Source organism: Oenanthe melanoleuca, chromosome 1A (assembly GCF_029582105.1).
Source record: "Oenanthe melanoleuca isolate GR-GAL-2019-014 chromosome 1A, OMel1.0, whole genome shotgun sequence".
Taxonomy (NCBI): Eukaryota; Metazoa; Chordata; class Aves; order Passeriformes; family Muscicapidae; genus Oenanthe; species Oenanthe melanoleuca.
In genome coordinates, this window is record NC_079334.1 from 20,341,650 (window position 1) to 20,366,906 (window position 25,257).

At 36.9% G+C, this 25,257-nt stretch overlaps 1 protein-coding gene across 2 annotated transcripts in view; it reads right to left on the reverse strand.

Annotated features, from left to right (window-relative positions):
- Nucleotides 1-25,257, reverse strand: part of LARGE1 (LARGE xylosyl- and glucuronyltransferase 1) — a 263,862-nt gene that overhangs the window by 164,954 nt on the left and 73,651 nt on the right. For both annotated transcript variants that reach the window (XM_056515824.1, XM_056515817.1), the window contains one exon: nucleotides 22,509-22,694. In XM_056515824.1, coding sequence (XP_056371799.1) covers nucleotides 22,509-22,614 — 106 coding nt within the window. In that variant the 5' untranslated portion in view covers nucleotides 22,615-22,694. The remainder of the gene's footprint in view (nucleotides 1-22,508; nucleotides 22,695-25,257) is intronic.

Here is a 25,257-nt window from a genome sequence, read left to right on the forward strand (position 1 = left end):
CCAGAAGTCAGAAGATAGAAAACTAATTGATGGGAATATAATTAAATATAGACAGCCTTTTTTTTTAACTATCAATCTGATAAGACTGATTTTATCTTTTCATCTGATTTAAAGTTGGCAACTAAAGATTATGCACAGATGTAAAAATTAACATATTAAGGCATTGCAAGGTGTCTGATCCAGTAACATATTTTTTAAAAAGATACAATACCATGACATTGTACATTAAGAACTAAAACCTGACTGCAAGCACCAAGTGTCTGTTACTGAAACAGGAATAACTGCTGGGACATCAGAGTACTCAGTACTATAGTGGCACCTAATTAACATTTACTGATGCTTTGGAAATTAAAAAAAAAAAAACAAAAAACCTTTCAAAACTTTTGATTACAACACAAATTTAATAGTGTAAATTATGCTAAAGACAGGGCAGTCCTGCCCACTCAGATAAAATGCAGTTAATTATGTCCAACTGCAAAGGAATATTTTTGAGAACAAACAATGTGGACTATATCTATAAAACAGAATCATGTAGTTTGGAAAATATTGATCATGAAAAGGACTTAAAATCAGCATAGGTAAGCAGATAATTAAAAAGTTTCAAGAACTGGGAGTATAAATTTGGTACTTGGAAGGATAACTGGGGTGTAAAGAGCAGGAAGTGATAAATATATGTAGTACCTCTTTAGGTAGTAGTGATGAGAATTATACTTCATGCCACTGTGACTTTTGCCACATGCATTTTTAGAAGTGTGTTTGAAATTGGGAGAGGGCTCAAAAGAGAACCACTAAAAAAGTTAAAACTGGAGATAATGCCCCACAATTGGAAGAGATCAAACCATTCAGCTTGCTGGAAGAGAACTGAAAAGTGAGTTTGCCTGAACTATGTCAGTTCCTCCACATGAAGGGAAGAGCAGGAAGGGAAGAGTTCTTTAATCTTACAGAAAATTATTTAGCAGGAGCCACTAACTGGGAGAGAAATTTCGAGTGAGAAATGGGGTACACATTTTAGTCATTGAAAATGACTAATGATTATATGAGCTACCCATCAAAGACTAGTTCAGACAACTTAATGGCCTTGAACTTAATTAACCTGTGACTTCCATCAAAGTTTATAACTGATCCTGAGAACTGAAAGCTGACAGAGTTCACTGGAGCTGTTGCTGCTGACAAGATCAAGCCCAACACCACCTATCCCACCTCTGCAAGCCAGGTCTAAACAAAAACATTCCCTGCTCTTCATCCACAAGGATCTCCCTTGCCACATTTGAACTGGAAGGCATCCCATCAAAGAGGAGGCAGACATTTCCCAACTCTTCTCCTAAGTAAGCACACAGTAAATTGCCACAAGCACAGTGGCCAAGTTCCACAAACCCTACTGAGCTGCCTGGTGGCAGTGTGACCATAAGTAGCTGCATTTATAGTGCAAACTGCTGTGGATTATCACAGAATTTCCCAAAAGTTGCTGTGCCCTGGGCTGTCCTCCTGAAAATTAAGGATTCCTATGTCTCAGAGTTAGAGAGAAACAGCACTCAGCACTCCCAGGCTGCAAGTAGTAAGGACAGTGAACAAGAAAATAAGATGCACCTCCTAAGTACTACCTGAGATGGCAAAATTCTTCAACAAATCTTCCTGAGAACTGACAAGAGAAAAAAACCCAGGATTCACTTAGATGAAAATCCCATGTAGCTGCCTTACAAGTACAGCATAGCTTTTCCAGTAATTAATGTGAATGTACATGTGAACTGTTACTTGAACAGTCTTGGTTTTCTTTTCTATAGCAAGAAGATTTTTTTTGTTCCTCAGAAAGCCTTGAAATTGTTATCTAGTTATAAATTCTGATCTAATAATTCATAACCTAAATGGTAGCTAATGAGGACTTATTTTTAGGAGAACAGATGCAGAGTCGCTTTAGAAACAAAACTAGAAATTCAATGTCATAATTTTTGTACTCCAGAATGCAGGATATTAGGATATTTGGGATTGACAATACTGTAAGTGATTTTTTTTTTCCAGCCAAAGAGACAACATCAGTCAAATTAAACTCTATTAAAACTTTAAAAATTGGGAGTGTTTAAAATATTTAAAGTTTTGAGGAATTACATCCATTCTTTTCTCCTTCTGCCTCTTTTTGTGATTTTACTATTACATTTTCTTACTTTATAGAATAAGAAAAGAGAAGGATTTTCTCTTCATACAGAGATAAATACAATCTTTCTTTTATTTTTCTGATACCAAAAATAGGTACATAATGGAGCTTTACTATGGGGGAGTTAAATTAATTCCTGACAGTTATATATCACCTTGTTGCACAATTTTTATTCCCACTTTAAAAAAATCTCAATTAAAAAATAAACGTTTAAATTGCTAGAGATAACATTTATTAGCTACAGGCTAGGACTCACCAAGAAGCCTGAAGCTTAGTTAAGTATCCATCTTCTTATAATTAATCCGTTTTTTCTTTTTTTTAAGGAAGAAAAATATCTACAAAATGGAAAGAATGGATAAGACTTAGAGAATAATTACTCTTGAAGGTTAAAGATTTTCAAATATTCATTAAAGAAATGAATGGAACTAAAAAAAAAAAAAAAAAATAAGCACTGAATTTTCTATTTTGATAAATTTCAAGAAAATTGAGAGGTCCACTTTGATTTATCTGCTAAAATGTGTCTTAGTGTCCTCCCTTCCTTGCTGCCAATGAGCTGAAAACTCATTCCCTTCCTTAGTTTTACACTCATTTGATGGTACAGACTTGGAAATTAACAACAAACTAAGGCAGATTTTTTAGATACAGTGACTTGGAAAACTTTAGTTGCAAATACAGAGATATTGGGCATCTCTCCCCATGACCTGCTGTCTTGCTCCATGTCTATTTTTCTTTTCAACATCTCAAAAAGGCAGAAGAAAGCCACCAGGGAAAGGTGGGCACCCCATGTTAGGCTCTGCAGTAAAGTAGCTGCATCTCACTTCCCAGTGTGCAGCTGGCAGGAGCAATTCCCACTATAACCAAACCAAGGCAGGAGCACTCTAAGTCCTGCCATTTCATAGACAGTGCTGTCATGGTTTAGGAATGGTATTCCCCAATTTAGTTCTCCCACCCACCTCCAACTGGAGGCAAAAAAAAAAAGGCAAAGATCACAGGTTGTGATAAGAACAATTTACTGAATGAGATAAGAAAACAAACAGTAACAACATAATAACAAGAGGTACAACAAATGATTCACAGAGAAAAACTCACCAATAATTGACAATACCAAACACTCCCTCCACATTTTCTGCCCTTTTCCTGGACAGTCCCTTTCCTGGTTCCCAGCAACGACATGAGGCAGTACAGAATAACCTGAGTCCTGCTCATGCTCCCTCTTGGCTATCACAAAAACTCACCCTATCCTGGCTGGAAGAAAGAAAAGCACATTTAAGTTTCCTACCTGCACACAGTATCTCCCCATTTGCAGCTGTGGCATAACATAAGCACAGTTTTGCCATTCAGCAAGCCCAAACTGCTCTGCATTCCTCAAGTAACGTGGACTTCTGCTCTAGACTGACTTTTTCACACAGGCAATTTAAATCTAGTGGAAATTCAAACAACCTAGGAGTCAAGGAAAGCTTTAGAGACAGGGAATAACATTTCTTCCTCTTTCAAATTCTGCTCTCAGAGTAAAATGCACTTCCAACTTTAATGATCTTTTCAAACCTTCATCATTCAAAAATGCATTATTTTGTCACTGTAGAAAAATGGACATGCCTGTAGGTATGCCACTCATAAAAGTCCTTTAAGTATCTTCAAAATAAGTTGCATTTCAGATAGTGAAAGCTCTACTTTGACTACAAAGAGATATTAAAATAATATCCCATAATTGCTAACAGTGATTATCCCAATAACAACTAATTAATAATTTGGGAATTCTGTCGATTGTTTTGCCCCAAGGCTTTGTGAACTTCTGATGGGGGAAGTAGGAGAGAAACTGCCCTTTGTACCTACCAGTAGCAGATACAAACCTTCCCAGGAAGCAAGCAGGTGCTGGCTGAGAGACAAGACATAACTGGATGCATCAGTCACACAGATCACTAGGAAAGACCTCTGGTCTCCTCAAGTGCTTTTTCAGCACTCTACTCTTAGGGTTCCTTCTTGCCTCTGCTCCTATCAGGCTGACCATTATCTCTGTAACTTTGGTGATGGGTTATGGCAGCTCTGAATGCAGACATACAGAGATGTTTCCATTAACTAGTTCAGACACTGACACCAGTGAGGCTGGATCACCTCAGGCTGTACACAGACTCCCAAAATATCCATATTCCACCTTACCAACAGCAGTGGATACTGGATATACGACAGCAGTTCTTCAGCTGTACTTCTAAATGCAGTATAGATATATATTGAGTTTTGCTATCCTGTCACAATCAATAGCTTTGCTTAATTCCATAAAATATCTGAAAAATCTCCCTTCTAGCACCCCTTTTCCCTTTTAACATAAATGACTGAAAAAAAGACAGCTTCTTCTCTTTGTAAAGAAAAATCACATCTTATCTTTTATTTATTCTTAGTTGCAGTGAAATAATACTAAAACAATATGACAACGAGATGAAACTAAGGACAAACACCCTCCACACCACCACTAATAGTTCAACACAGAATCACAGAATCACAGAATGATTTGAGTTAGAAGAGACCTTTAAAGGCCATCTAGTCCCACACCCCTGCAGTAGGCTGAGCCATCAATCACTAGGTTCAGGTTGTTTCAAAGCCCTGTCCAACCTGACCTTGAATGCTTCTGAATATGGAGCATGCACAACTTCTCTGGGTAACCTGTTCCAGCAGGAAAAAGACTAAAAGTAAGCAGAGAGAAGCAATGCACAGATAGGTAAAAATTTCTTCACTAATCTGAAAATTTTCTAGTTTCTCTTGGCTGGCCATACAATTTCTCATCACATTTTCTTCAGTGAAAGCCCTAAATACAAGCATGTAAGTTTGTGCAAATAACCAGATGCAAAAATCCCACACTAAGTAGTAAGAAAAAAGGGAACAGAAAGCTACATTGGTTAGGAGAAGTTTACTCATAAAGGGGATAATGAATTACAAGAAAGAGTCCCTAATACAAAAACATAAAATGCAGTCAGTGGTTGAGGTTTTTTGGATTTTCTTTGTTTTTTATGTTAAGCATAGCTAAGCAGGTATTTAGAGAGCAGAATGCACAGGGTAGGAAAGGGTAGACAGGTGAAAGATTCCCACCTGACTTGCATGAATTCTCAAGTCTGAAAGGTCTTGTATAGAAAGGAAAACCTGAACCATACTGAATCCCATCTGTTTTAACTGAGGGGATGCAACACTCTTTTCTTTTAGCTTCATTTCCAGGTTCCTTGGGTCTGTCACAAAGAACAGATTATAACTTTGTTGAACAATGTTGCTTGGTTTTACATCTCAAAATTAAACCTGTTTTTCTTCTAATGAAAATCAATTTTTTAAAAAGGAAGCAAATGGTGTTATTTTTTTTAAAGACAGAGAACAAAAAATAATGATGTACATGTGGAGGAAAACTAGCAGTGGTTAAAATTTTCTAGTCACATCATCATTGGTGCTGAACAAGAAACATAAACACTATCAGAGATATACTAGAATAGCAGCCCCTACTCCCACTAGGCAGCACTGCAAATATGTCCCCAGGAATCCAGTAATGGAACAGAGAAAATTGAACAAGTGTGACAGAGAGAGAGTGAAATGAAGCACAAAAAAGAAGTGCAACAAAAAAGGCTTAAAAGGGTTGAAGGTGTGAAAATACTGAGGAAAAAGAGTGTGAGTGATGTGTGAATCAGTGCAAGAGGATTTGAGCAAGTGAAGCTGAAAGTGATAGAGAGCAAGCAAGCACAAATGTGAAAGAGAAAACAGGGGTGCAGGTGAGCAAGCAAGTGAGCAACAGAGCACAGCAGTGACAGGCTGTGATGCAGTGAGAAATGGTGAAAGCAGGAAAACTGAAAATAGTTCCAACTGATTTCTTTTTTGTTGCTGCTTTGATCCCCATCATTGATCAGAAAAGAGAGTGTTACGTGAAAACATTACAGCCAACCACGTAAGAAAGAAACAAAAACCATAGTAATCACTAAGAATTATCAATAAATAAGGAATTGGGAAATTGCCTTCAATTTTGTCCACTAAGCTGAGGTAGTCAGAATTCAGTGTGTTCTTTAGAAAACAGTGGAGTGGAAAAAATGGCAACTAGTAACTTCAAAAGAGCAACTAATCACTTCAATGTCTTGTCCCTTCTTTGATGAACTGTTCTTGTCACAGTCTACTGTGAATCCAAACATATGCACAGTATCACAAGAAAGCCTTCAGCAAGGAATTAGGAGCAGAGAAATTAGGGACTACAGACATCAGGCACAACTATCTGTAAGGCATGAATAAATAAGAGGTCTACAACTGTATTGGGGCTGCATGACAAGATTTTGGTTAGTGGGGTGACTCATGAGCCTTTTGTTATGTTTTCTTTCCCCTTTTCAGCTGAGGAGGAGAATGAGAGAGTGACTTTTGGGCACCTGGCAGTCAGTGAAGATTAACCCACCACAACAGCACAGCTGTAGTTACATACAAATATGAAACCAGGAAATATTTCCCCATTCACATAAAAGAAACTTGAAAAGAAACAGAGTACTTATCTGGATAACAACAGTTATGGTGTTCAATTTACTCTGCTTTTTCTGGTAACACTCTTGATGCATCACCTCTTTCTCACTTTCCCTCTCTTTGTCTTCCTTTCTATTCTCTCTTTCTCCTTCTCTCTTCCTCTTTTCTTTTCTCTCTTCCTTTCTTTCTCTCTTTAACATTCAGACTACTGGACAGATTTTTAAACTGGCATTCCTTCCAAGAGTTTCAAGGCAATTTCCACCTATGTAAAATGTCAAGTAGAAAAAAGGGGAAGCTATTTCATTTCATGTGGTTAATAGCAAAGAAACTGCTTGTTTTGGTTTTCTGAAGACAGACTCAAGTTTATTAGAGTGTAAGAGTATTAAATCCAAGAGGCTGAATGCCTTCCCTGTGGGCACTCAAACTCTCAAAAAGAGTTATTTCATTTAACCTTCTGACAGTCATATTTATTTTATAAAAATGATGCAATTTGTCATATTCACTAAAAACTGTAATAAAAGATTCTCATGGATTCATTTATATCTTGAAGGTTACTGAAGGTCTACGTGGTGAACAAATAACTAATTTGTGCTTATCTAGTCTCAGATTTGGACTTCATGAACCTGATTTCTACATCAAGCTTTCTCAAAAACTACATACAGAATTTATTATAAATAATACACAGTGTAGCACGTTGCTAATGATTTCCTCTGGGGTTATGGGGGTTTCATTCTGCTCCCCATCTGTCTTCCTCTCACATATTCTCTGTCCTCTCTCCAGCTGCTCTTTCTGTTGCAGTTTGGGTTTTTTTTCCCTTCTGAATTTTGTTATCCCAGAGGCATTACCACTGGCACTGATGGGCTCAGCCTTGCCCAGGTTCAGAGACAGGTTCATCACTGGCTCTGTTGGACATCAGGGGAGCTTCCAGCAGCTTCTCAGGGAAATCACTCACCCCTGCAGCTCCCTGCACTGCCAAAACCTGATCTCACACACAACCCCCAAAATAAATCCTGAACCACCCACTTTGAAAGAAATCCATTTTCCCACACAAGTGCACCCGAGTGCTTTGAGCAGTTCATGTTACATAGTGAGACTGTCACTCAAAAGAAGCATTCCTGAAGCTTAACAGCATTCTTTGTTCTCCATCAACACTTCTTTTCTTTTGCCTAAAAAGGCTGGTGTGGCTAATTAGTTCCCAACACTCCACTATTGTTAACAATAATATTACCTAGCCTATAGAATGTTTTTCATCAGTAGATCAAAAAGTGCTTAGGAAATAAGCCAAGTGTCATTACCTCATCAAGTAATAACCACTAAATAATCAGCTCTGCTGCTGCTTTAATCCTTAAAAATGGTGTTTTAAAATCCTGAAGGAGCCAAAACATAATCTCCAAATAATACACCTTCTCTAGCAAAGGAGATTATTTATTTCCTGTTCAGTGGAACCCAAGAGAGCTCCACGAAGCAAACAGGGAATATATTTGCAAAGATACTATATAGGATTAGAAGGGACCTTTTCAGTTACTGAGCTCAGGCCCAGTTGTCCCAGGCTGAAATATCATATAAGCCCTTTCTTAAACAGCTTGAGTTTTGCATTAAAACTAGTGAGAGTTTTTTTGCATTTCATTAATACCACAGAGAGACTGTGTGAGAAATACACTGAACTGATGAACAGATAGTTTCTTCCCATTTGCATTCCTAAATGCATTATTGATCTGATAAAACAGATTTGCCTTGGTATTAATAGTATCTGCTCATGTGAAAAGCTCTGCCCTGTCTTGTATATTTAGAAAGCTCCAATCTGGTAAAGGAAGGGAAAAAATCAATTAAGTTTCCCATCCTAATAACCAGCAAGGCCTATGAAGTCTTGCCTGTGGCTACTGACATATATATGTCACCCCAGTATCAAATTCAACCTTGCTAGAAATATTTATTCAAAGTCCAAGATTTAGTTCCAGAGCTGTGATGACCACCCTAGAATCCACTATAGTGTATTAAGATTACTCTTTTCCAAGGTGTCTTACATTACATTTAACAACACAAATTTTAATCTGCCACTGTATGGGTCTGTTTTAAAAAAATCTGTGGTGGAGATTCCACAACTCCTGTTCACAATCTGTCAGGACACTTCAAACTCTCTTCTGTTTAGAGCTACTTCTGCTCTTGTCAAACTCTACCTAAATCTCCCATTGCTACATTTTCAGGCTGTAACTTGTTATGTTCTGATCAAATCCACTTCTGTATACAATGAAAAATCTAGTCAGCTTTCAGCAGTGAATACAAATGTGCAGTCCTTGTCTTCCTGAGAATTTCACTATTTATCAATCCTTCTCTCTTTAAACAGCTGGAGAAGAGGATTGACCTTCTACCATATGCTTTAGGACAGCAGTGAGAGACAGTTCTTTCTCAACAAACATCCTCAGAAGGAATAATTTAAACACCTTGCATTACTGCTTATGTGAAGTTTTGATCTGTTTTAACCTACTTTTGCTATCTGAAAAAGCAAAAACCTTCTCATTTACTTTTTTTCTCCTGCACCCATAGCTGGCATTGCCATCAACTTGGTAACAATATTCTGCTGCTTTCCTTAGAGACAAATCATCTACAGTAATAAATAGGAATGTGGTTTTTCCCATAGTCTGGAATCTCAAAGCCATTATTTCATTCAACAAACCATCCTGGAACTATTGACTCCCTCAGTTCTGTCTCTTTGCTCCTTTTCTTTTGTTTCAGCACCCAGAAATGTACTTTTCCTTTCATATGAATAGAAAATAATTAACCAAAACTTAAGTGTTACAGTTACTTCAGCTTTCCTGTGATACACTGGAACTGTTCATTAGAGCACACAGGCAGAATATGAACTCCTTATCAAGTTGCAGTCATTGTCTTTCTGTTATTCTAGTCTTCACAGTATTTTTAACCATATAACTATCAGTAGTCTTACTAAAGGGCTGATAATGCATAGCCTCTGCTCTTGAGTTAGACTAGTAATAGAAAGTTCTAGGAGGACTAGAGAGACTTAAATTAGCCTTAAATAGTCCTTCCACCATCAGCCACCATCAAGAATGCCTCACTTAAAGGATCACTTTTCTCTTTCTCTTCAATATATTGCTCATCTAATGTTGTATTTGTTCTTGAGAGGGCCAAATAAACAGGTTATCCATATTCCTTGTAACAGCAAATTCTCTCTTAACAATTATTAATGATTTCCTACAGCTTTAAAACACTGATTCAGTTAAATCCATAAACACTTGATGCCTACCAAATATTAATCACCAATTTGCACGTTTGACTGGTAGCTTTTATGTTCTGAATAGGTTTCAATAGAAAAAAATCCCTGTAATTTCAAAAGATGAAAACCTAATGAATAATTTGGAATGTGCACATTTTCACCATGCTCAATCTTTTCACACATACATGATGCTCAAATACAATATCAGTGTGCAGCCCAGTGAGGCTGCTTTTAGTGATATTGCAAATGGTGCATTCATAACAGAGCTCCATGTCTTCCTGACTCATCAAGATAATACCTTCTCTTTTCCATTTGAATCCACACTTTTACTACATCCCACTACTTGGAATGCATGCATATCTTTTCCTTTGTCTTGTCTTCTTGCCTGGATTATTATAAAAAAAAAAGCCAGCTTGCAAATATTCCATTCAGCTTTCTACCAAAAAATTGTTTATGACAAGTGACAGTAACATCTAAGCACTATTCTTTCCTCACTCTCATTCATTAGCTCCTACAATCCAAATTAAGCTCTCACCTTCTCAGTTTTTACCACACCATTAGAACATCTTTTCTGTGAGATCCACTAAAAACAGACTCTCAACAATTCTGTTTACGATTCCAACTCTCACTTGCTGCAAATCTGATTCTTCCAACAAGCACCACATAAAATTATCACTGGTAATTTTTCCACTAGTGGAAGTCTTCCATTATTTGTCTGCCTCTAACCAGAGTCTATTTCACCACAGCTCCTAGATCAAGTACCTTACTTTAGTGCAATCAAACAGTAATTAGCAGAAAAACAACCCCTGTCCAGGAATGGCTCAGATTATTCCATTACTTACATGCAGTCAAGCCATGTGCAAGGACACTAGTGGAATATTTTTAAACAAGAGCCAAATAATATCAGGTCTTTCTACTCACTGTAATGCACTGATGGATATGTAAGGTAAACAACCATTGAGCTATTAAATATGTAAGTCTATATGCAAATTTTTTCCAAACAATTTGTTTGCAAGGGCAATATATTCTACTTAATAAAATAATTAAGGAAATTACAGGTCTCATCATCCTCTGTACATGGTGTGAACATGTTTTTCCCCACAAAATTACCATAATGCTTTGCTTCAGGCTGACAGTATCTGGCTCCCCCAAATCAACCTGCAAATTAAATTATCAGGCCAACTGAAGAAAACCAGTACTAATTGTTGTAGATTTGTTGTCATTTCAATGTCTAATACTATTTCCTAAGCTAATGTCTAGACTTACTGGCCTATTGTGGCTTTAGTCTCCAAGGTGAAAAAGTGGCTATTAAGAGCAAAAAATTTCTTTTTAAAAGACCATTTCTAATACAGCTCAGGAAGTTTCTGTGACTTGAAAATTTATGAGGCTTGCTGAAGTTCCAAGGTTCATCTCAAGTGAGCAATGTAGATAGAGGCATTTCAGGAAGCTGTAATAGTGGAGTTATGCAAAAATATTCCTGGCAAGATAGAATAAATCAATCCCCCCAGTATAGAGAAGTACCAGGCTGGGGAGCTACATTTTCTAAGAGGTTTTAAAAGGTAATGAGTAATTCTGGATTAAAGTTCTCAGAGCCTGAGCCTCTTTAAATTTGAAAGGAGACCTGTTTTTTAAAAACAGGAGAAACACTGACTCAAAACCAGGCGGCAATGCAAGAATGGCAGCATCCACAACCAAGACCTGCTTAAAAGGTTACTGAGTGTTCAAACTAACCTGCAACCTCACTGCTCAACCAACAAATCCACTAATACATGACATCTATCTGAAGACCATAGAAAAGACTAACCATTTTTCTTTTGATCTCTGTGTTGCTTTGTCTTAGTCTGATCTGTCCTTCTATGACTTCAGAAACTGTAACCTCCAATAGAGACCTTCTGCTTTTAAAACCATAAAACCCCTGAAATAAAGGGGATATGTAGATTGCACATTAACATCTATCAGTACTTCACTGTCTGGCTGTAGTTAACAGGTGACAGTAGTAGCATCATCTCAGAGAAAATTTTATTAAGTTTAGGGCTTCTCTATAAGGTAAGTTTGTGCCAGTCTAAGAGGCATGACATTTTGAACAGCTACTGCTGTAACAGCTACTGTCAACTAGTCTAATACCCCACATGAGTGTTTTATTAGTACAGATGCCATTTTGGAAGCTGTTTTATGAAGTTTTCAATGTGGACTCTTTCTTGTCATTCCCTGATTCAGTGAGTTCCACATCATCCATATTGCACTGCAAATCTAACCACACTTTTCAGGCACAAATAAATAAATGCATATAAACAGGAGCTGAGGACAGGGAGGATATGGAATTTTTCAAGGGGAACAGTTAGCAAGTTACATACCAAAACAACAGTTCCCACAGTTTTCAGTATCTTGATTAACCCATTTTCCTCCTGAATACAATGAAAACCCTGAGTCCCTGAAGTAGCTTTGTTCAAGAAATAACTTTCTTCTCTCCATCTCCTCAAAGTGGTCTCCAATTAAAGCCTAAAATGATGAAATTCACTGAGATTGACACAGGAAGTAAAAGGAAAGAAACCACTGAAATTCATCTTCAGAAGCAGGTTATTAAATGTCCCACAGACATCAGTGCGAGTGACAGCCACCAGAGCTTAGTGAAAAAAGAGAAAAAGTGGAAAATGAAACTTCTCATTGGGCTTGGTGATATTAATATCTCTTCTCTGATGAGCTGAAACTGCTTAATCTTTGCTATTAGTATCACATCACTGAGGTACAAGTGTGGCAGCTGAAAGGGGGCATAGGAAAGTGTTTAAAACTGGGGAGAGGAAAACAAGGCCACAAATAACTGGGGTACCCTTTGCTCTTAAGTCTCCTAAAAACAAGAAAGTATGAAGCTGAGAGTCACCATCAGCCACTCTGAAATCAGGTTACTACGAGGCAGCTCGTGGGCAAACAAAGTCATGCAATTTAAAGGAGATAAATAGTAGGTTTCAATCCTTTGGTTAAATGACTGCATTTGCATTCTGCAGGAAAGACCACTTAATTCATCACATCTCCACTCAAGTGTACATGAGCAAGCAACTAATACCTTCACCCAACTCAAATAAGTTAGATAATTGTTATTTTCAAACTTACTTACCTCTGTGTATATTGGCAAAGCTTTGAAGAAAGTTAGCTGGAGTTCCCTGGAAACCAATAATTACGTGTAGCTGTGCAGATGGATTTTTAAACTTGGTTTCTATAAAATGTAACCTCTCTGTTGAGATTTTTTACTTTAAACCCTTAGGTTTGTAATGCACTGAAGCAAGAGGTGAAATAGCTAAATCCATTATAGTTAATACTGCTAGAAAACATTCTGTGTGTATTACATTTCAGACCAAAAGAATCCTTTGTTCAAGTCAGTGTGGATCTCTTGAGACACACATTATAACAGTTTGATTAGTGGAGAATAAAAAGCAGACTTTTATAGCATTCATTCATCCAAAAACATTATTCCTGCTTAAGTTAACAAGCAAAATCACTGAGTTAGGTTAAACTAAATCCAATGACAGGCAGGAAATATGCTGATGGTGAAATATTAAAGTGGTGGTTTGATTTCAATACAATTCTAGAATGCTGAATGCCTTAATGTTGGGAAAGATGGATGAGAAATCTTCCATGTTTTAATGCTCTAAAGGTAACTTGTATACACTACAGTGACTTTATGTTTTATTTGGAAAACTGAGAATACAATAATGATAAATTTTAAGTTTATAAGCCTTGATCCCACAAATAATTGGTTGCCAAATTAGTGTTCAAAACATCTTTATTCTTAAACTTAATAAATATGCTTAACCTGCAACTGAAACTATGATTTGATCCTTCCTGAAGGGTTATTTTTACAACTGAAGAGGTACAGGAAGCTGGAGCCCAAAACAAATATTCTGCTTGGGAAATTAGTTTTTCTGAACTGGGATGGCAACAGATCATCCTGATAACTAGCTTCCACTAGCTAGGGGAAGATTAGCAATTGCCCTATGAATTTATCTCTTTCTTTAGATAAGTTGTGATAGGTGTAGCACTGTAGCACCCTCATCTATAGTCCTCAAGGTGATATTTCTTGCAGTGCACTTTATTCACTGCAATATCTAATAATCATGATTACTTATTTTACTTAAAACTGAAACTGTTAAAATAATTCTCTTTTGGTTTTTTCCTTATTATCTTCTTCTTGTCTTTCACTTCTTTCACTTCTTACCTTGAAGCCAGAAATATCTGGACAGAGATTAAAGAATGTATTTTTTAACAGGGTGAAATAATTTATTCAGAGATCTGCTAGAATCCTCCACAGCTTTAAAATCAAGTCCAGAAATCTGGCTAGAAGAACATCCTTGGTGTATCTAGAACACATGGGTCAGATGCAGGAATTACCAGCCAGCATTATTCTATCAATCCTACAATGTAATAAAGCCTGTGCTATGCAAGATGTAAGAGACACTGATTGTTAGCTGTCACTAGGACAGTAAAAACCTACAGATCTTCACGAGCCCATATAACACCAGTAACTGCAATTTTGAGAAGAATTCACAAATTTGTCTGTTGGGTTCACTTTGAAACAAATTAAACAAAGACTGTCACAACTGCTCTAGGAGAGAAGTACTGATATGTAAATAAGGAAAGGTGAATGATGAAGTAGGAAAAGTTGTAGAGGAAGAAAATGTTGGGGAGAAACACAACTGCTTTGGGATATTTTTTTCACTCTACTTAATCACATAAGAAACCTAGATAGCATTCACCCTTCTCATTCCAGCAATTTCTTCAAGTGCTTTCCAACATATAATAATAATACTATCTTATTAGCTATGGCTTTATTTCAGCTCCAGAAATAATCCTCTCTATATTACACAAACGGTATGCAACATTCTTTGATTTTAAACTACACCATGACAACCCCAATCCTGTGTCTAGAGTGCAAAATGAAGATCCTATTGTAGCACCAACAGCCATAACTGCACTGGGTTTAATCTGCTTAGGAGGAACAACCATCACTTTGAAGATGCAGGGGCCCAGGATTCAGTGATTGGGTAGGAGCCCAATTGGGTAGGTTTTCCATTCAGGACCTTGGTGTGTTACTAGCTCCAAGCTTGTAAGCCACTCCAGGTGTTTAAAAGCTTTTATTGGTGATGGTGATTTCACTGGGCATTTCATAAATTCAGGAAGCAGTATGCAGAGAGGAAACCACACACCCCTGCTTTAGAATAGGTACAGACATTATTACAAGTTCACTGGAACTTGTATCTCATTGTGAAACACTTCATTTGTACAGTAAAATATTTTAACTAGGTCTATAATTAACTCTGACATTCAGCAATTTCGAAGACAAACAGAATTACAAAATTAAAAAAAAAAATAAGAGGTTTAAAACCTTGATGTTTACATCCTGGACTTTGACTATTTCAAATAATTATAATTATAATATATATATTATAGAAATATATTACTTCACATATATTATTATATTATGTGGCAGTCATACCACAAGTTAGAAAGAATTATTGTTGCAGGATTAGCTCAAATAGTTGAACGTGGTTAAGCTGGAAGAGAATCTCAGGCTAAAAACGTATCAGCCTCCAGGTGACCAACATTTCCTCTTTTTGTTGGTATCTACAAAGCTGAGTGAACCAGGATGACTGCTGTCAGACTATGTTTTTGAAGTTAGTTGTGCATGTCACTCAATAGTCCAAGGATATCTGGATACATTAAAAAAAAAAGTCTCTTTCAAGTCTAGAAACAAGAAATGCAAAGCAACACAACAGAGGTAAAACTTCAAGGGAAGGAAATAATTACCCAGCTGAACAATTCAATGGCTGCTGTATCTGAAAAATGTTTGAAAAGGGTACAGAGGGAATAAGAGAGATGTGCTGAAGATATGGTACTCTTAAGCTAAGCATCCCTAAAACACATCCACTCAATAACAGGGTATCAGCCTTTTCACTCAGCTGCTTTTCCTAAACATTCCAGAGCATAATCTGCAGAACTTAAGAATGACCATACACAATGCGTGAAGAAATTATGTAAACTTTTTTTTTAACTTGACTCCATGGTATAATACTTCATGGTATTATACACATTCAAATAAATATTCAAAGGCAATTCAGATTCAATTTGCTGTTTAACAAGACATATTTTGATTTCAAACTTCTACCTGATCTGAAAAACACCCCACAAATTTTAAATATAAAAAACTTCACAAAAATCAAACAGCCCAAATTAATGGCTCTGAGAAGCAAAAACTAAATTTTCATTTCAATCTTTTAAAGCATCTCTATTTCAGATCTCTTTTCATCTTATGCTTATACATTTGTTTACCTGCTTGCCTGTTTTCCCCCAAAGCTTATTGATTAATTTCAAATTACTTTGTTAGAGGTAAAGAAGTTTCTACAATTGCCAGGAACTCAGTGAGAGAGAGAGATGAGGGATGCCCAACATTCTACCATTGAGAAATACACTGCAGCAAGAGCTCAGGATTTATTCAGGTACCAGGAGATCCATATGGGAGCTAGATTATATAAATTGTAGGAAAAGCAACTTCAACATCAATCAGCTGCATGACATCAATCACAGCAAGCCAGGCTACATTAGCTCCAGCACACAAAGGAGTTCTGGTGTACTTAAAACTGCACATTTTGTTTCAGAAAGCCAAGTGCTGCTTCTTGGGGTTTGTTTTTCTGTTTCTTTTTAACAAGACATTAAAGCTCACCTTGCTTTTCTGTTTTTATACTAAAAAATATGTTTTGTCAATGAAATTAGTAAGTACCCATCTTTGAAAAAGAGGAGGAATGATCAGGAAAAAGCAGTTCCACTGTTGAGTCTTCCACACAGCTCTAAAAGAATAGTAGAATCCAGCTGTCCCTTCCTCTTGGGAGAAATTTGCTCACTTTTTTGTAATGCCACTTTTATAGGTGGCATTTATCCCAAAAGTTTGTTCAAAAAGGAGGAAGACAAAGCTGAAACAAAACCCTTGAGAAATCCCACCGATTATACTCATTTAGCTGCTGTTCCAAAGAAGCTGGCTCCTCACTCCTGTCACAGAATTCTTTTCCATTCTGACCTTTATGTTTCTGCCAGAAATGACAAATTAAGAGCTGCCTAGAAAAAGAAAGCCAAGAGAAAGCTGGTGTTTACAAGCAAAGAAACATTCTATGCAATCACAAGATTGTACAGAGAAGAAAGAAGGTAAGCCAGCAGCTTACTTTGCTTTTCTGAAAGCATGTACATAAAACTATGAGCATCAAAAGAAAATGTGTGCCCTCTGCACTGGAATTCCAAAAAGCAATGCACAGCACACTGACAAAAGCAGTGGCCATTGCAAGATTCAAGGCTTCTCCTGAGATGACCAGGCATTGGTTTAAGGATGTGAACTCCGGGCAAGATATAGAAAAAACTGCACTGACTTCAACCAGGACTGGACATTACTAACTAAGAACAAAATTGTATTGCAGAATTCTAAGTTTAACTGAAAAATGGTTGAGAGGGAAAAAAAAAAAAATCCATGCTCATCACTAACTTCACAACTTGACCTCCAAAAGCTTCTCATGACCATGGTGTATTTTGGCTGACACTCTTGGCATAAAGCCATTCTTGTTTTGGTACAGAAACTGCTTCAAATTTCCTGTCACTGCTCACAAGCAGGCTGTTTATTTATAAAATGGGGAGTAAAACTTTCTATTTTTCAATATTCACTTATGAATTTTATTTTCTTAGATGACAGACATATAAGACTTCTCAAGTTTGTAAAAAAAACAAATGTGGGATCACTGACTTCCAAGTTAAAGTTAAGATGAGCAGAGAATGAGAGTCAGCTTTCACAGCATGGACCTTCTGATCCTTTATCAGCATTTTGTATCACCAAAACACCAGGGCTTCATAGAAGGACAAGTTTTCCAGGAGTCACAAAACTTCTCATAAGCCTGAGGTCTTTGCTACCATAATCGATCCTCTTGGAGGATCCTCAAACATATTTAAGAAGATACAGTGATTGCAGCAGAAGTGCTAAAGTGGCAATTCTCTATCACCTGAAATAAATGTAACAAAAGAGGAGTGAGCTAGCAGTATTTACTCCAAAATGGAAATGAAAGGGTGGTGTTTTAACTAAGGATGGCCAATATTCACAAAACACACCTCCTGTAAACCTGTTCAGGCACTCATCACAGTAGCATCCTTACCTACATGCAGAGGTACCCTTTCAGGACTTATTTTCTCAGAACTTTATTAAAAAGACAGGGACACAAAGGTGAAAACTTCTATTTTAAATGGACACTGGATTAAATTTTCGTGTTTAATCCTGTTGAGACACATACCAGATAAAATTCAGGCCAACTGAAGAAAATGCAATAAAAAAAAAAGCAATTCTATGTTTTGTATCTTTTTGATTACATTGTCTGCAAGGGAATTATTTTCTGATGTTTATTCATCAGTTGCAAGTGTCTGATAGACATTTTAGTAATTAATTATTTGTTTGCCTCTTTCTGTGAGCAACTTAATGCAAGCATTAAAAGTTCAGGCAGTTTTCATCATGCACAAAGATCATGTGATAAACTTTTGGCACTTAACTGAAAAAAGCTGAACCCCCAGAATCAGTTTTTTGATTCAAGTATTCACAACTATGATTTCAAAATCTACTTCCCATGAATACTAAAACTGGGTATTCATTGTTCCCATAGACAGTCTTCTCAATTAACATATTCACCAGAATATTTATGGAAACATACACAAAAAGAGTGTGAACAGCATCAAAGTGAATCCATTTAAATACTAAGATGAATATTTGCAGCCTTCCTTCAATTTATTTTATTGTATTTTATGAGGTGTTTGCCCAACTCTGGCTTCAATCATGTGTCTGCAGATGACTTTGACTGAAATGAATTGTCAGGGAATGATAGTTGCCCAACTCTGGAGTGAAATGAGGACAATCAAGGAAAGCAAGTCCCATTAAAGGCAGGCTCTGTTTTTTAAAATGCTACCCAAGCAGTCAAAATAAACCAAAGTCAACTGCTCTCTCACAGACTCCCTGCAGGATCTCACACAACTTTTCAATTTTTTATCTTAAGGTTGCATTACTGGCTCTTCTTTCCTGGGAAATATGCTCTACACAGGAGCCCTACACACATTCTTCAGGCTTTCAGCCTCAAGTGGATCCACCTCACAGGGACTGGTAACTCAAGTGTATTTTCATCCTGTCAAAACAAGGTGACTGAAAATCTGCTGAGGTGACACAGCCACAGTGCATTTTTTTTTTTTTCTTTCTTTCTTTGTTTTGGAGGAATCAGTAATCTAGAAAGCATGATCAAATTACAGTTCCCAATACCTATTTTACATGACCTTCATGGTAAGAGGGATAGAAAATTGCTGCACATAGCTTGGAAAATTAAGCTATTTATGGAGTTACCACTAGTTATTGTCTTTCTAATGAAAATTCATCATGTATTATTTGATTATTTCCTCTTCCCTGTTTTAAATGCACTCCACCCTTCCTACTCTATTACTTTATCTTTTAAATATAACCTAAGAATGTTGGAACAATTAGCTTTTTCATCCAAAGAAACAGATAACTGAAATTATGCTGTTCTTGTGCATTATTAAAAACAACAGTAACCAGGTACATTCAAAGACCATACAATATTCAATATCATCTTTAATATTCTGCTTCATAACCTTAATAGACATTTATACATGATTAATGAGGCTTTTAGTAGCTACTGCTGTCACAGCTTGGGTAACACCATCTCCAATGAATAATCTAAGGGAAGGTTCTCACTGGAAGTGTCTGAGTGACAACCATGAAGTAGCAGGCTGCCATGTACTTTCTGACAAGAGAACAAAATCCAAAATAAAACAAAATTCTGTCTTAAGGAATTTGAAACCATTCAAAAAGTAGGACATGGGAACAGACTGCAGTAAGGCATATTTTATATTACAGATCCACTAAGAAATTTTTTAAAGGGTTTCTAGTATGATCCCACACCCATGCTATGGCAAATGAATAACTCAAGTTCTTAGATATAAACATATGGATGAGTAATGTAATTCCTAATTACATCAAGAATATATGAGGCAGACAGCACTACAGATGTCATACCAGAGATTTGAGTCTAGAGCCCTGAAACATACAAAGAAAAAAAAAACTGCAGAAGAATAAAAAATTCCCCACAAAAGTTTTTGCTCTGACAACTCAGCTAGGTCAACACTTTTACTTAGTGAATAAAAGACATAGTGATTTTACCACTTCATGTAGGTATCTTCAAACAGATATTTTCCCAGGGCTGGCAGGACAAGCGGATTCATCAATGGTAAATCATGCTTGATCAACCTGACTGCTTTCTAGGATGAAATTACTATGCAAACATGACCAGTTGATGCCATCTCCCTTGAAATTAAGCACAACATCCCTGTATCCAAGCTGAGATTTTACTGTGCATGTGGCTGGACTACTAGATGTGTGGAAAACCATCCAGAATGCTGGGCTCAAAGAGAGAGGGTACTCATTCACAGTGTGTGTGTAAGTCAATGTATTCTCTATCATTGGAGGCTTTCAAGATGCTGTTGAATAAAGGCCTAAAAAATCTTGTCTGACTCCAAAATCCACACTGATTTGAGCAGGAGATTAATGAGAGAACTCCTGAAGTCCCTTCCACACTGAATAATTAAATGAGTCTATGAAGATAACACATATTGATGATTTCTTTAATTTGGTGGAGAAATGTCTAACAAGAACCATTAACTCAAATCTAAAAGCAGATGTATTGAAAATAAAATCTCTAGCCCTGTGATTAAGAAAAGAAACAAGTGCCAGGAGGCAGACAGGACTCTCCATTCCTGATGGTTTCAAACCAAGGCACAATGCTGTTGTAAGGCAATTTGTACTCAATTAGAGAATTACAGAATGATATAATTGTTTATGATGGAAAAGACCTTTAAGATCATTGAGTCCATCCATCAGCCCAGCACTGCCATGTCCACCACCAAACCATGTCCCTAAGTGCCACATACACACAACTTTTAAACATCTGAAGGGATGGCCACCCAACCACTCTCCTGGGCAGCCTGTTCCAATGCTTAGCAACTCCTTCTATGAAGAAATTTTTCCCAATATCCAATCTAAACCTTCTGTGGTGCAACTTGAGGCCATTTCCTCTTGTTCTATTGCTTGTTACTTGGGAGAAGAAAGCCACCCCTACTCCACTACAATCTCTACAGAGAGCTCAAACCTGAGTAAATTGTGGGAACCACTGTGGAGAAAAAAAACAAGATGTAAAATAATAAAATAGCATTAACTTTTTATCCATAATACCTAGAAGTGAAGGAAAATGCTAGCTATTATTTGGTTAAATAAATATCTAACTCACCTTGATTTTTAACCAAGAAAGATTAAATAAACCTCACCCAAAATTAAGAAAAAATAAAAGAGATAGAGAAAAATAACTGGAAGAGTTTGTAACTGTATAAAATTTCCAGTCCTTCTTCAGTGTAAGGCTTTGTAATAGGTAATGGGCTTTGTTCCCTAGTTTGCTCTTAAGATTAATTCACAGTGAGAGCTTTAAGTCACTTCAAATACCCTGTAGCAGCAAATTTCAAGATTTGTATTGAGTTCTCTGTAAAAACAAAGGATTCTACCCACAGAGGAATTTAAAACACCATGGCATTATCAATTGTGGACACAATTAAAATAGTCATTATGATAAAGCAGCATAATATTCTTCTAAAAGCAAAAAGGTGAGGTCTGCATTTGCTCAGCTTTTAAAAATCAAACAAAATCAGCACTGTTCTGCCTGCCTGATCATTATTTTTAAGTATGCAGCTAGCACCCCCTGTATTTCCAATTTAACATGAATCCCACAAGTGTTTCATTCTAGAACGAGCTCATGGAGTTACTGCACATTAAGGTAGAATTTTAAGTACTCAAATGAATTTGCATAAACAAATATTTGCATATGGCATATAACTAATTCAGAATTGTATGCAACACACACTGAAAATCTTTACATGTTCTTACTTGTAATTTAACATGGAAACCCCTTTTGTTTCCAAACACAGCACAGATTTGCCAGCCAAGGATACATGAAAGAAGCTTGACATTTTAAACAATGCCTTTTTAAAATTATCAGACCATCAACTAGTGACTGAAGAGGTTTTAAATGGTTGGAACACCTTTCCTCATGCTAAGGTAAATACAAAGGCTGAATGACTTTTTTTTACTCTTGCCAAAACAACATATCTATTGCCCAACATAAAATAAATAAACAAACAAAAACAATAAACAAAACAAACAAAGCTACAAAGTAGCAAAAAACAGGAGAGCCAGAATCTTTTAATCTCACCTAACCAAAGTATTACTGCTGAATGTCTCTAAGGCTAGGAAAAAAACTTCATTAGACAGGCAATTTAAAAGACAAAGCAGTGACTATTCCAAGTCATTATATAGCTGCAAGTCAATGTACCTATAAATTGGAGGATTTCCACCTAAAAAAATAAGGGGACAGAAAGATATTCCAACTAAAACAATCTGCTGACAGTAGGTGGATGTGGACCCAAACTGCTTTTATGTAAAGGAACCTTATATAGATATCCATGATTATTCATTTGTCTGCCCAGCAACAAATCATTCAACACCCCACCACCCTCCCTCAGCCATTATTCCTCTCCTACCTTCAAAACTCCCAGCAAACAGATAAATCCAGGTAATGGCTGGGACAAAAAGGATGGTCAGAGAGGCAGCCAGGAATTTCCGTCGCCCTCTGCAGATTCCCAGCATTCTCTCCGGAGTGCAGAATCCAACCAATTGCTGTTCCTATGTTGGAAGCAAATAGTCCACAGCCTCCCACATATTACTCCCTGAAAAGGAAAGGAAAAAAATATTTCAACAGCTTATCTCTCTACAGAAAGTTATAAACTATTCCAGTGTTCCACAAGGGTTAAAAGAACAGGGACAAAAAAAAGGGCCACCGCAATGGCAAGGCAGTACCCATTTCAAAATTATCCACGACTACTTAATAACAAAACTAGTTTCAGTAAGTCAATAAAGCACATCATAACACCTAAATACACACTAAGCTCCATCTTACCAAGAGATGTCAGTTTTATTTGTGGTTTTGTCCTCATTTTACTCTACAGGAACTCTGAGATCTTTGATGCCCACGTGTGCTGGGGCAGGTAACAGAAAGCCACCCCCATTCCTTCACCTGCTCCCAAAGAGCAGAAGTCACACCACAGAATCAGTGACCTGTCTGCAGCTGGTCACAAACTCAAGAGAGTGAACCAAAAAAACGGGAAACTGAAGTTTGGAGGTAGATGGATGTTACTGAAAATACCCACTTTGCACATCAAAAAGCAGTGCTGATGAACTGCTGTGTAAAAGGGGAGAAAGTGCAAAACAGGCATGGAAATATCCTTATTCACACTGGGGATATCAGAAGCTATAGACTGTATGCCATGAGAAAAATGGATTCTGCAGAATAACATGGTTTTTATTAGCAGAAAAATAATTCTGATCCTAATTTGGAATAATTGTTCTGCATTTCAGAGGGGCCAAGAAAAAATACACGATTATTTTTATTCACAGGAAAATGAATATTCCCATACCAGTGCAGGCACGCAGAGCATAAAAATAATGTTTCATATTGATAGCAGGTTTTTTTGAAAGGGAAGGAAAGGCTTGTAGTAGATAAATTAGAAAAGGAAAGACAAATATTAAGTCCATGCAAATCTACTTCAGGTTTTGTGTGAAAGGGCTTAAGGTTTTCAATTTTAAGAATAGCAGTGGTCTACAAGAATGATGGGGAAAGAAACACAGACTCTGGCAGTACAAGGTATTTAATAACAGTGCCCTTTGACTTATGCTTAAACTAGCACTAGAGCTGAGACAAGCAATGAAAGCATTTCTACAGTGACATGTTAACAATGGCTGCTCTGTGTCTTGAGAGTGTCTTGGCTCAACAACTCCATATATATTGCAGTAAAAATCAATTCTGAAATTAAATTACAGCAAAAACGAGAATGTAGAGAAGAGAAATAGGTTCAGACAAAAATCTCTGTGCTGGAGATACCTGGGTGTAGTAATCAGGCAAACTTACAGCTGCTCCCTGAACATTCAATAGAGCCCACTTTACCACACTGCAGTTTAAGAGCCATGATAGTACCCTGACCTTGGAACTGATAAAATGGACTATAATTTGTCCAGAGCCAGCACAAAAAGCATTCCATTGTGTCAGCTTTTCAAGGCAATGAATGCCTCACCACAGAGATTTTGCACAAAATATGTGGGCAGATTTAATATTACAACTGTGGTATTAGAGTTACTCTATGTTAGACGAGACACACATTTGGTAGATAAATTGTGGAGGACTCTTATCTTTATTCACTGTATTTGGATAATGATTACATTTCATTCCTTTTCCTTACAGCACATAGCTTGTACAACTTCTCTGAAGAGAGTCCTTTACATGCCTACTTGAAAAGCACTGATAATTTCCCAGGCTTCTGTGTTTATAAGCATATATATTATCAAATGCACGGATTTCTTATTCTAAGTAGGAATTATTTTTTTTTTTTCCTTAAATGTACAGGCATGCAGCACTGACATCAGTCTGTGCACAGAAAAATAAATGTCTGAAAATATGAACACCCAAGCACAGTCACTGGCAAACAGCCACATTTTGCACTGAAACATGCACTGGCTGGATACTGCTCCTCTCAAGGACACCTGTAAAAATTACAGGTAACAAAGTAAGAGCCAACACCACATTTGTGAAACCACACTGTTACAAGTATGCTGACACAAGTTTACAGGGCAATGACATGCAGACTCTGAAGCCTAAGAGTTACAGCATGGCTAGTGGATTAATTCCTCCTGGAATGGCATATTTAAGAAATAATTTGATTTTTCCTAGATATGCTTCTAAATATCCATGCAAGTTAATTTTCTGGACAGGTTCATATAGAGTATGGAATCCAGCTTTTCTGCCCTATGAGTGTATACTCAAAAGAGTATAAGGCACGACATTGAACTCCCAGCTCAGCTGTGAAGGAAAGACAGGAATGTGGCAAATTCAGTTTTCTACAAATTGTCATCATTCAGACAAAACAGCCAAATCATTCTGCACATTCATGCATATCCTTTATCTAACTAGAAAAACATTTGGGAAAATCCTGAACAGACAAGTCAGCTTGTGATGGATCACTCTAGGAAATGTTAAGATACTTCTTTTAATAGTGCTTTAGAAGAGCCATAAACTACTTCAAATTATCCTTCTGCTATCTTCCCACCTCCCCAAAGTTGTGAATAGCTTCCCTTGGGTCTTAAATATTCATTTTTAGTGTATAAAATCACAGCACCTGCTGAGTACTTTTATCCAAAGTAGACGATGCATCATGTGCAACCCTTACACAAGCAATTACA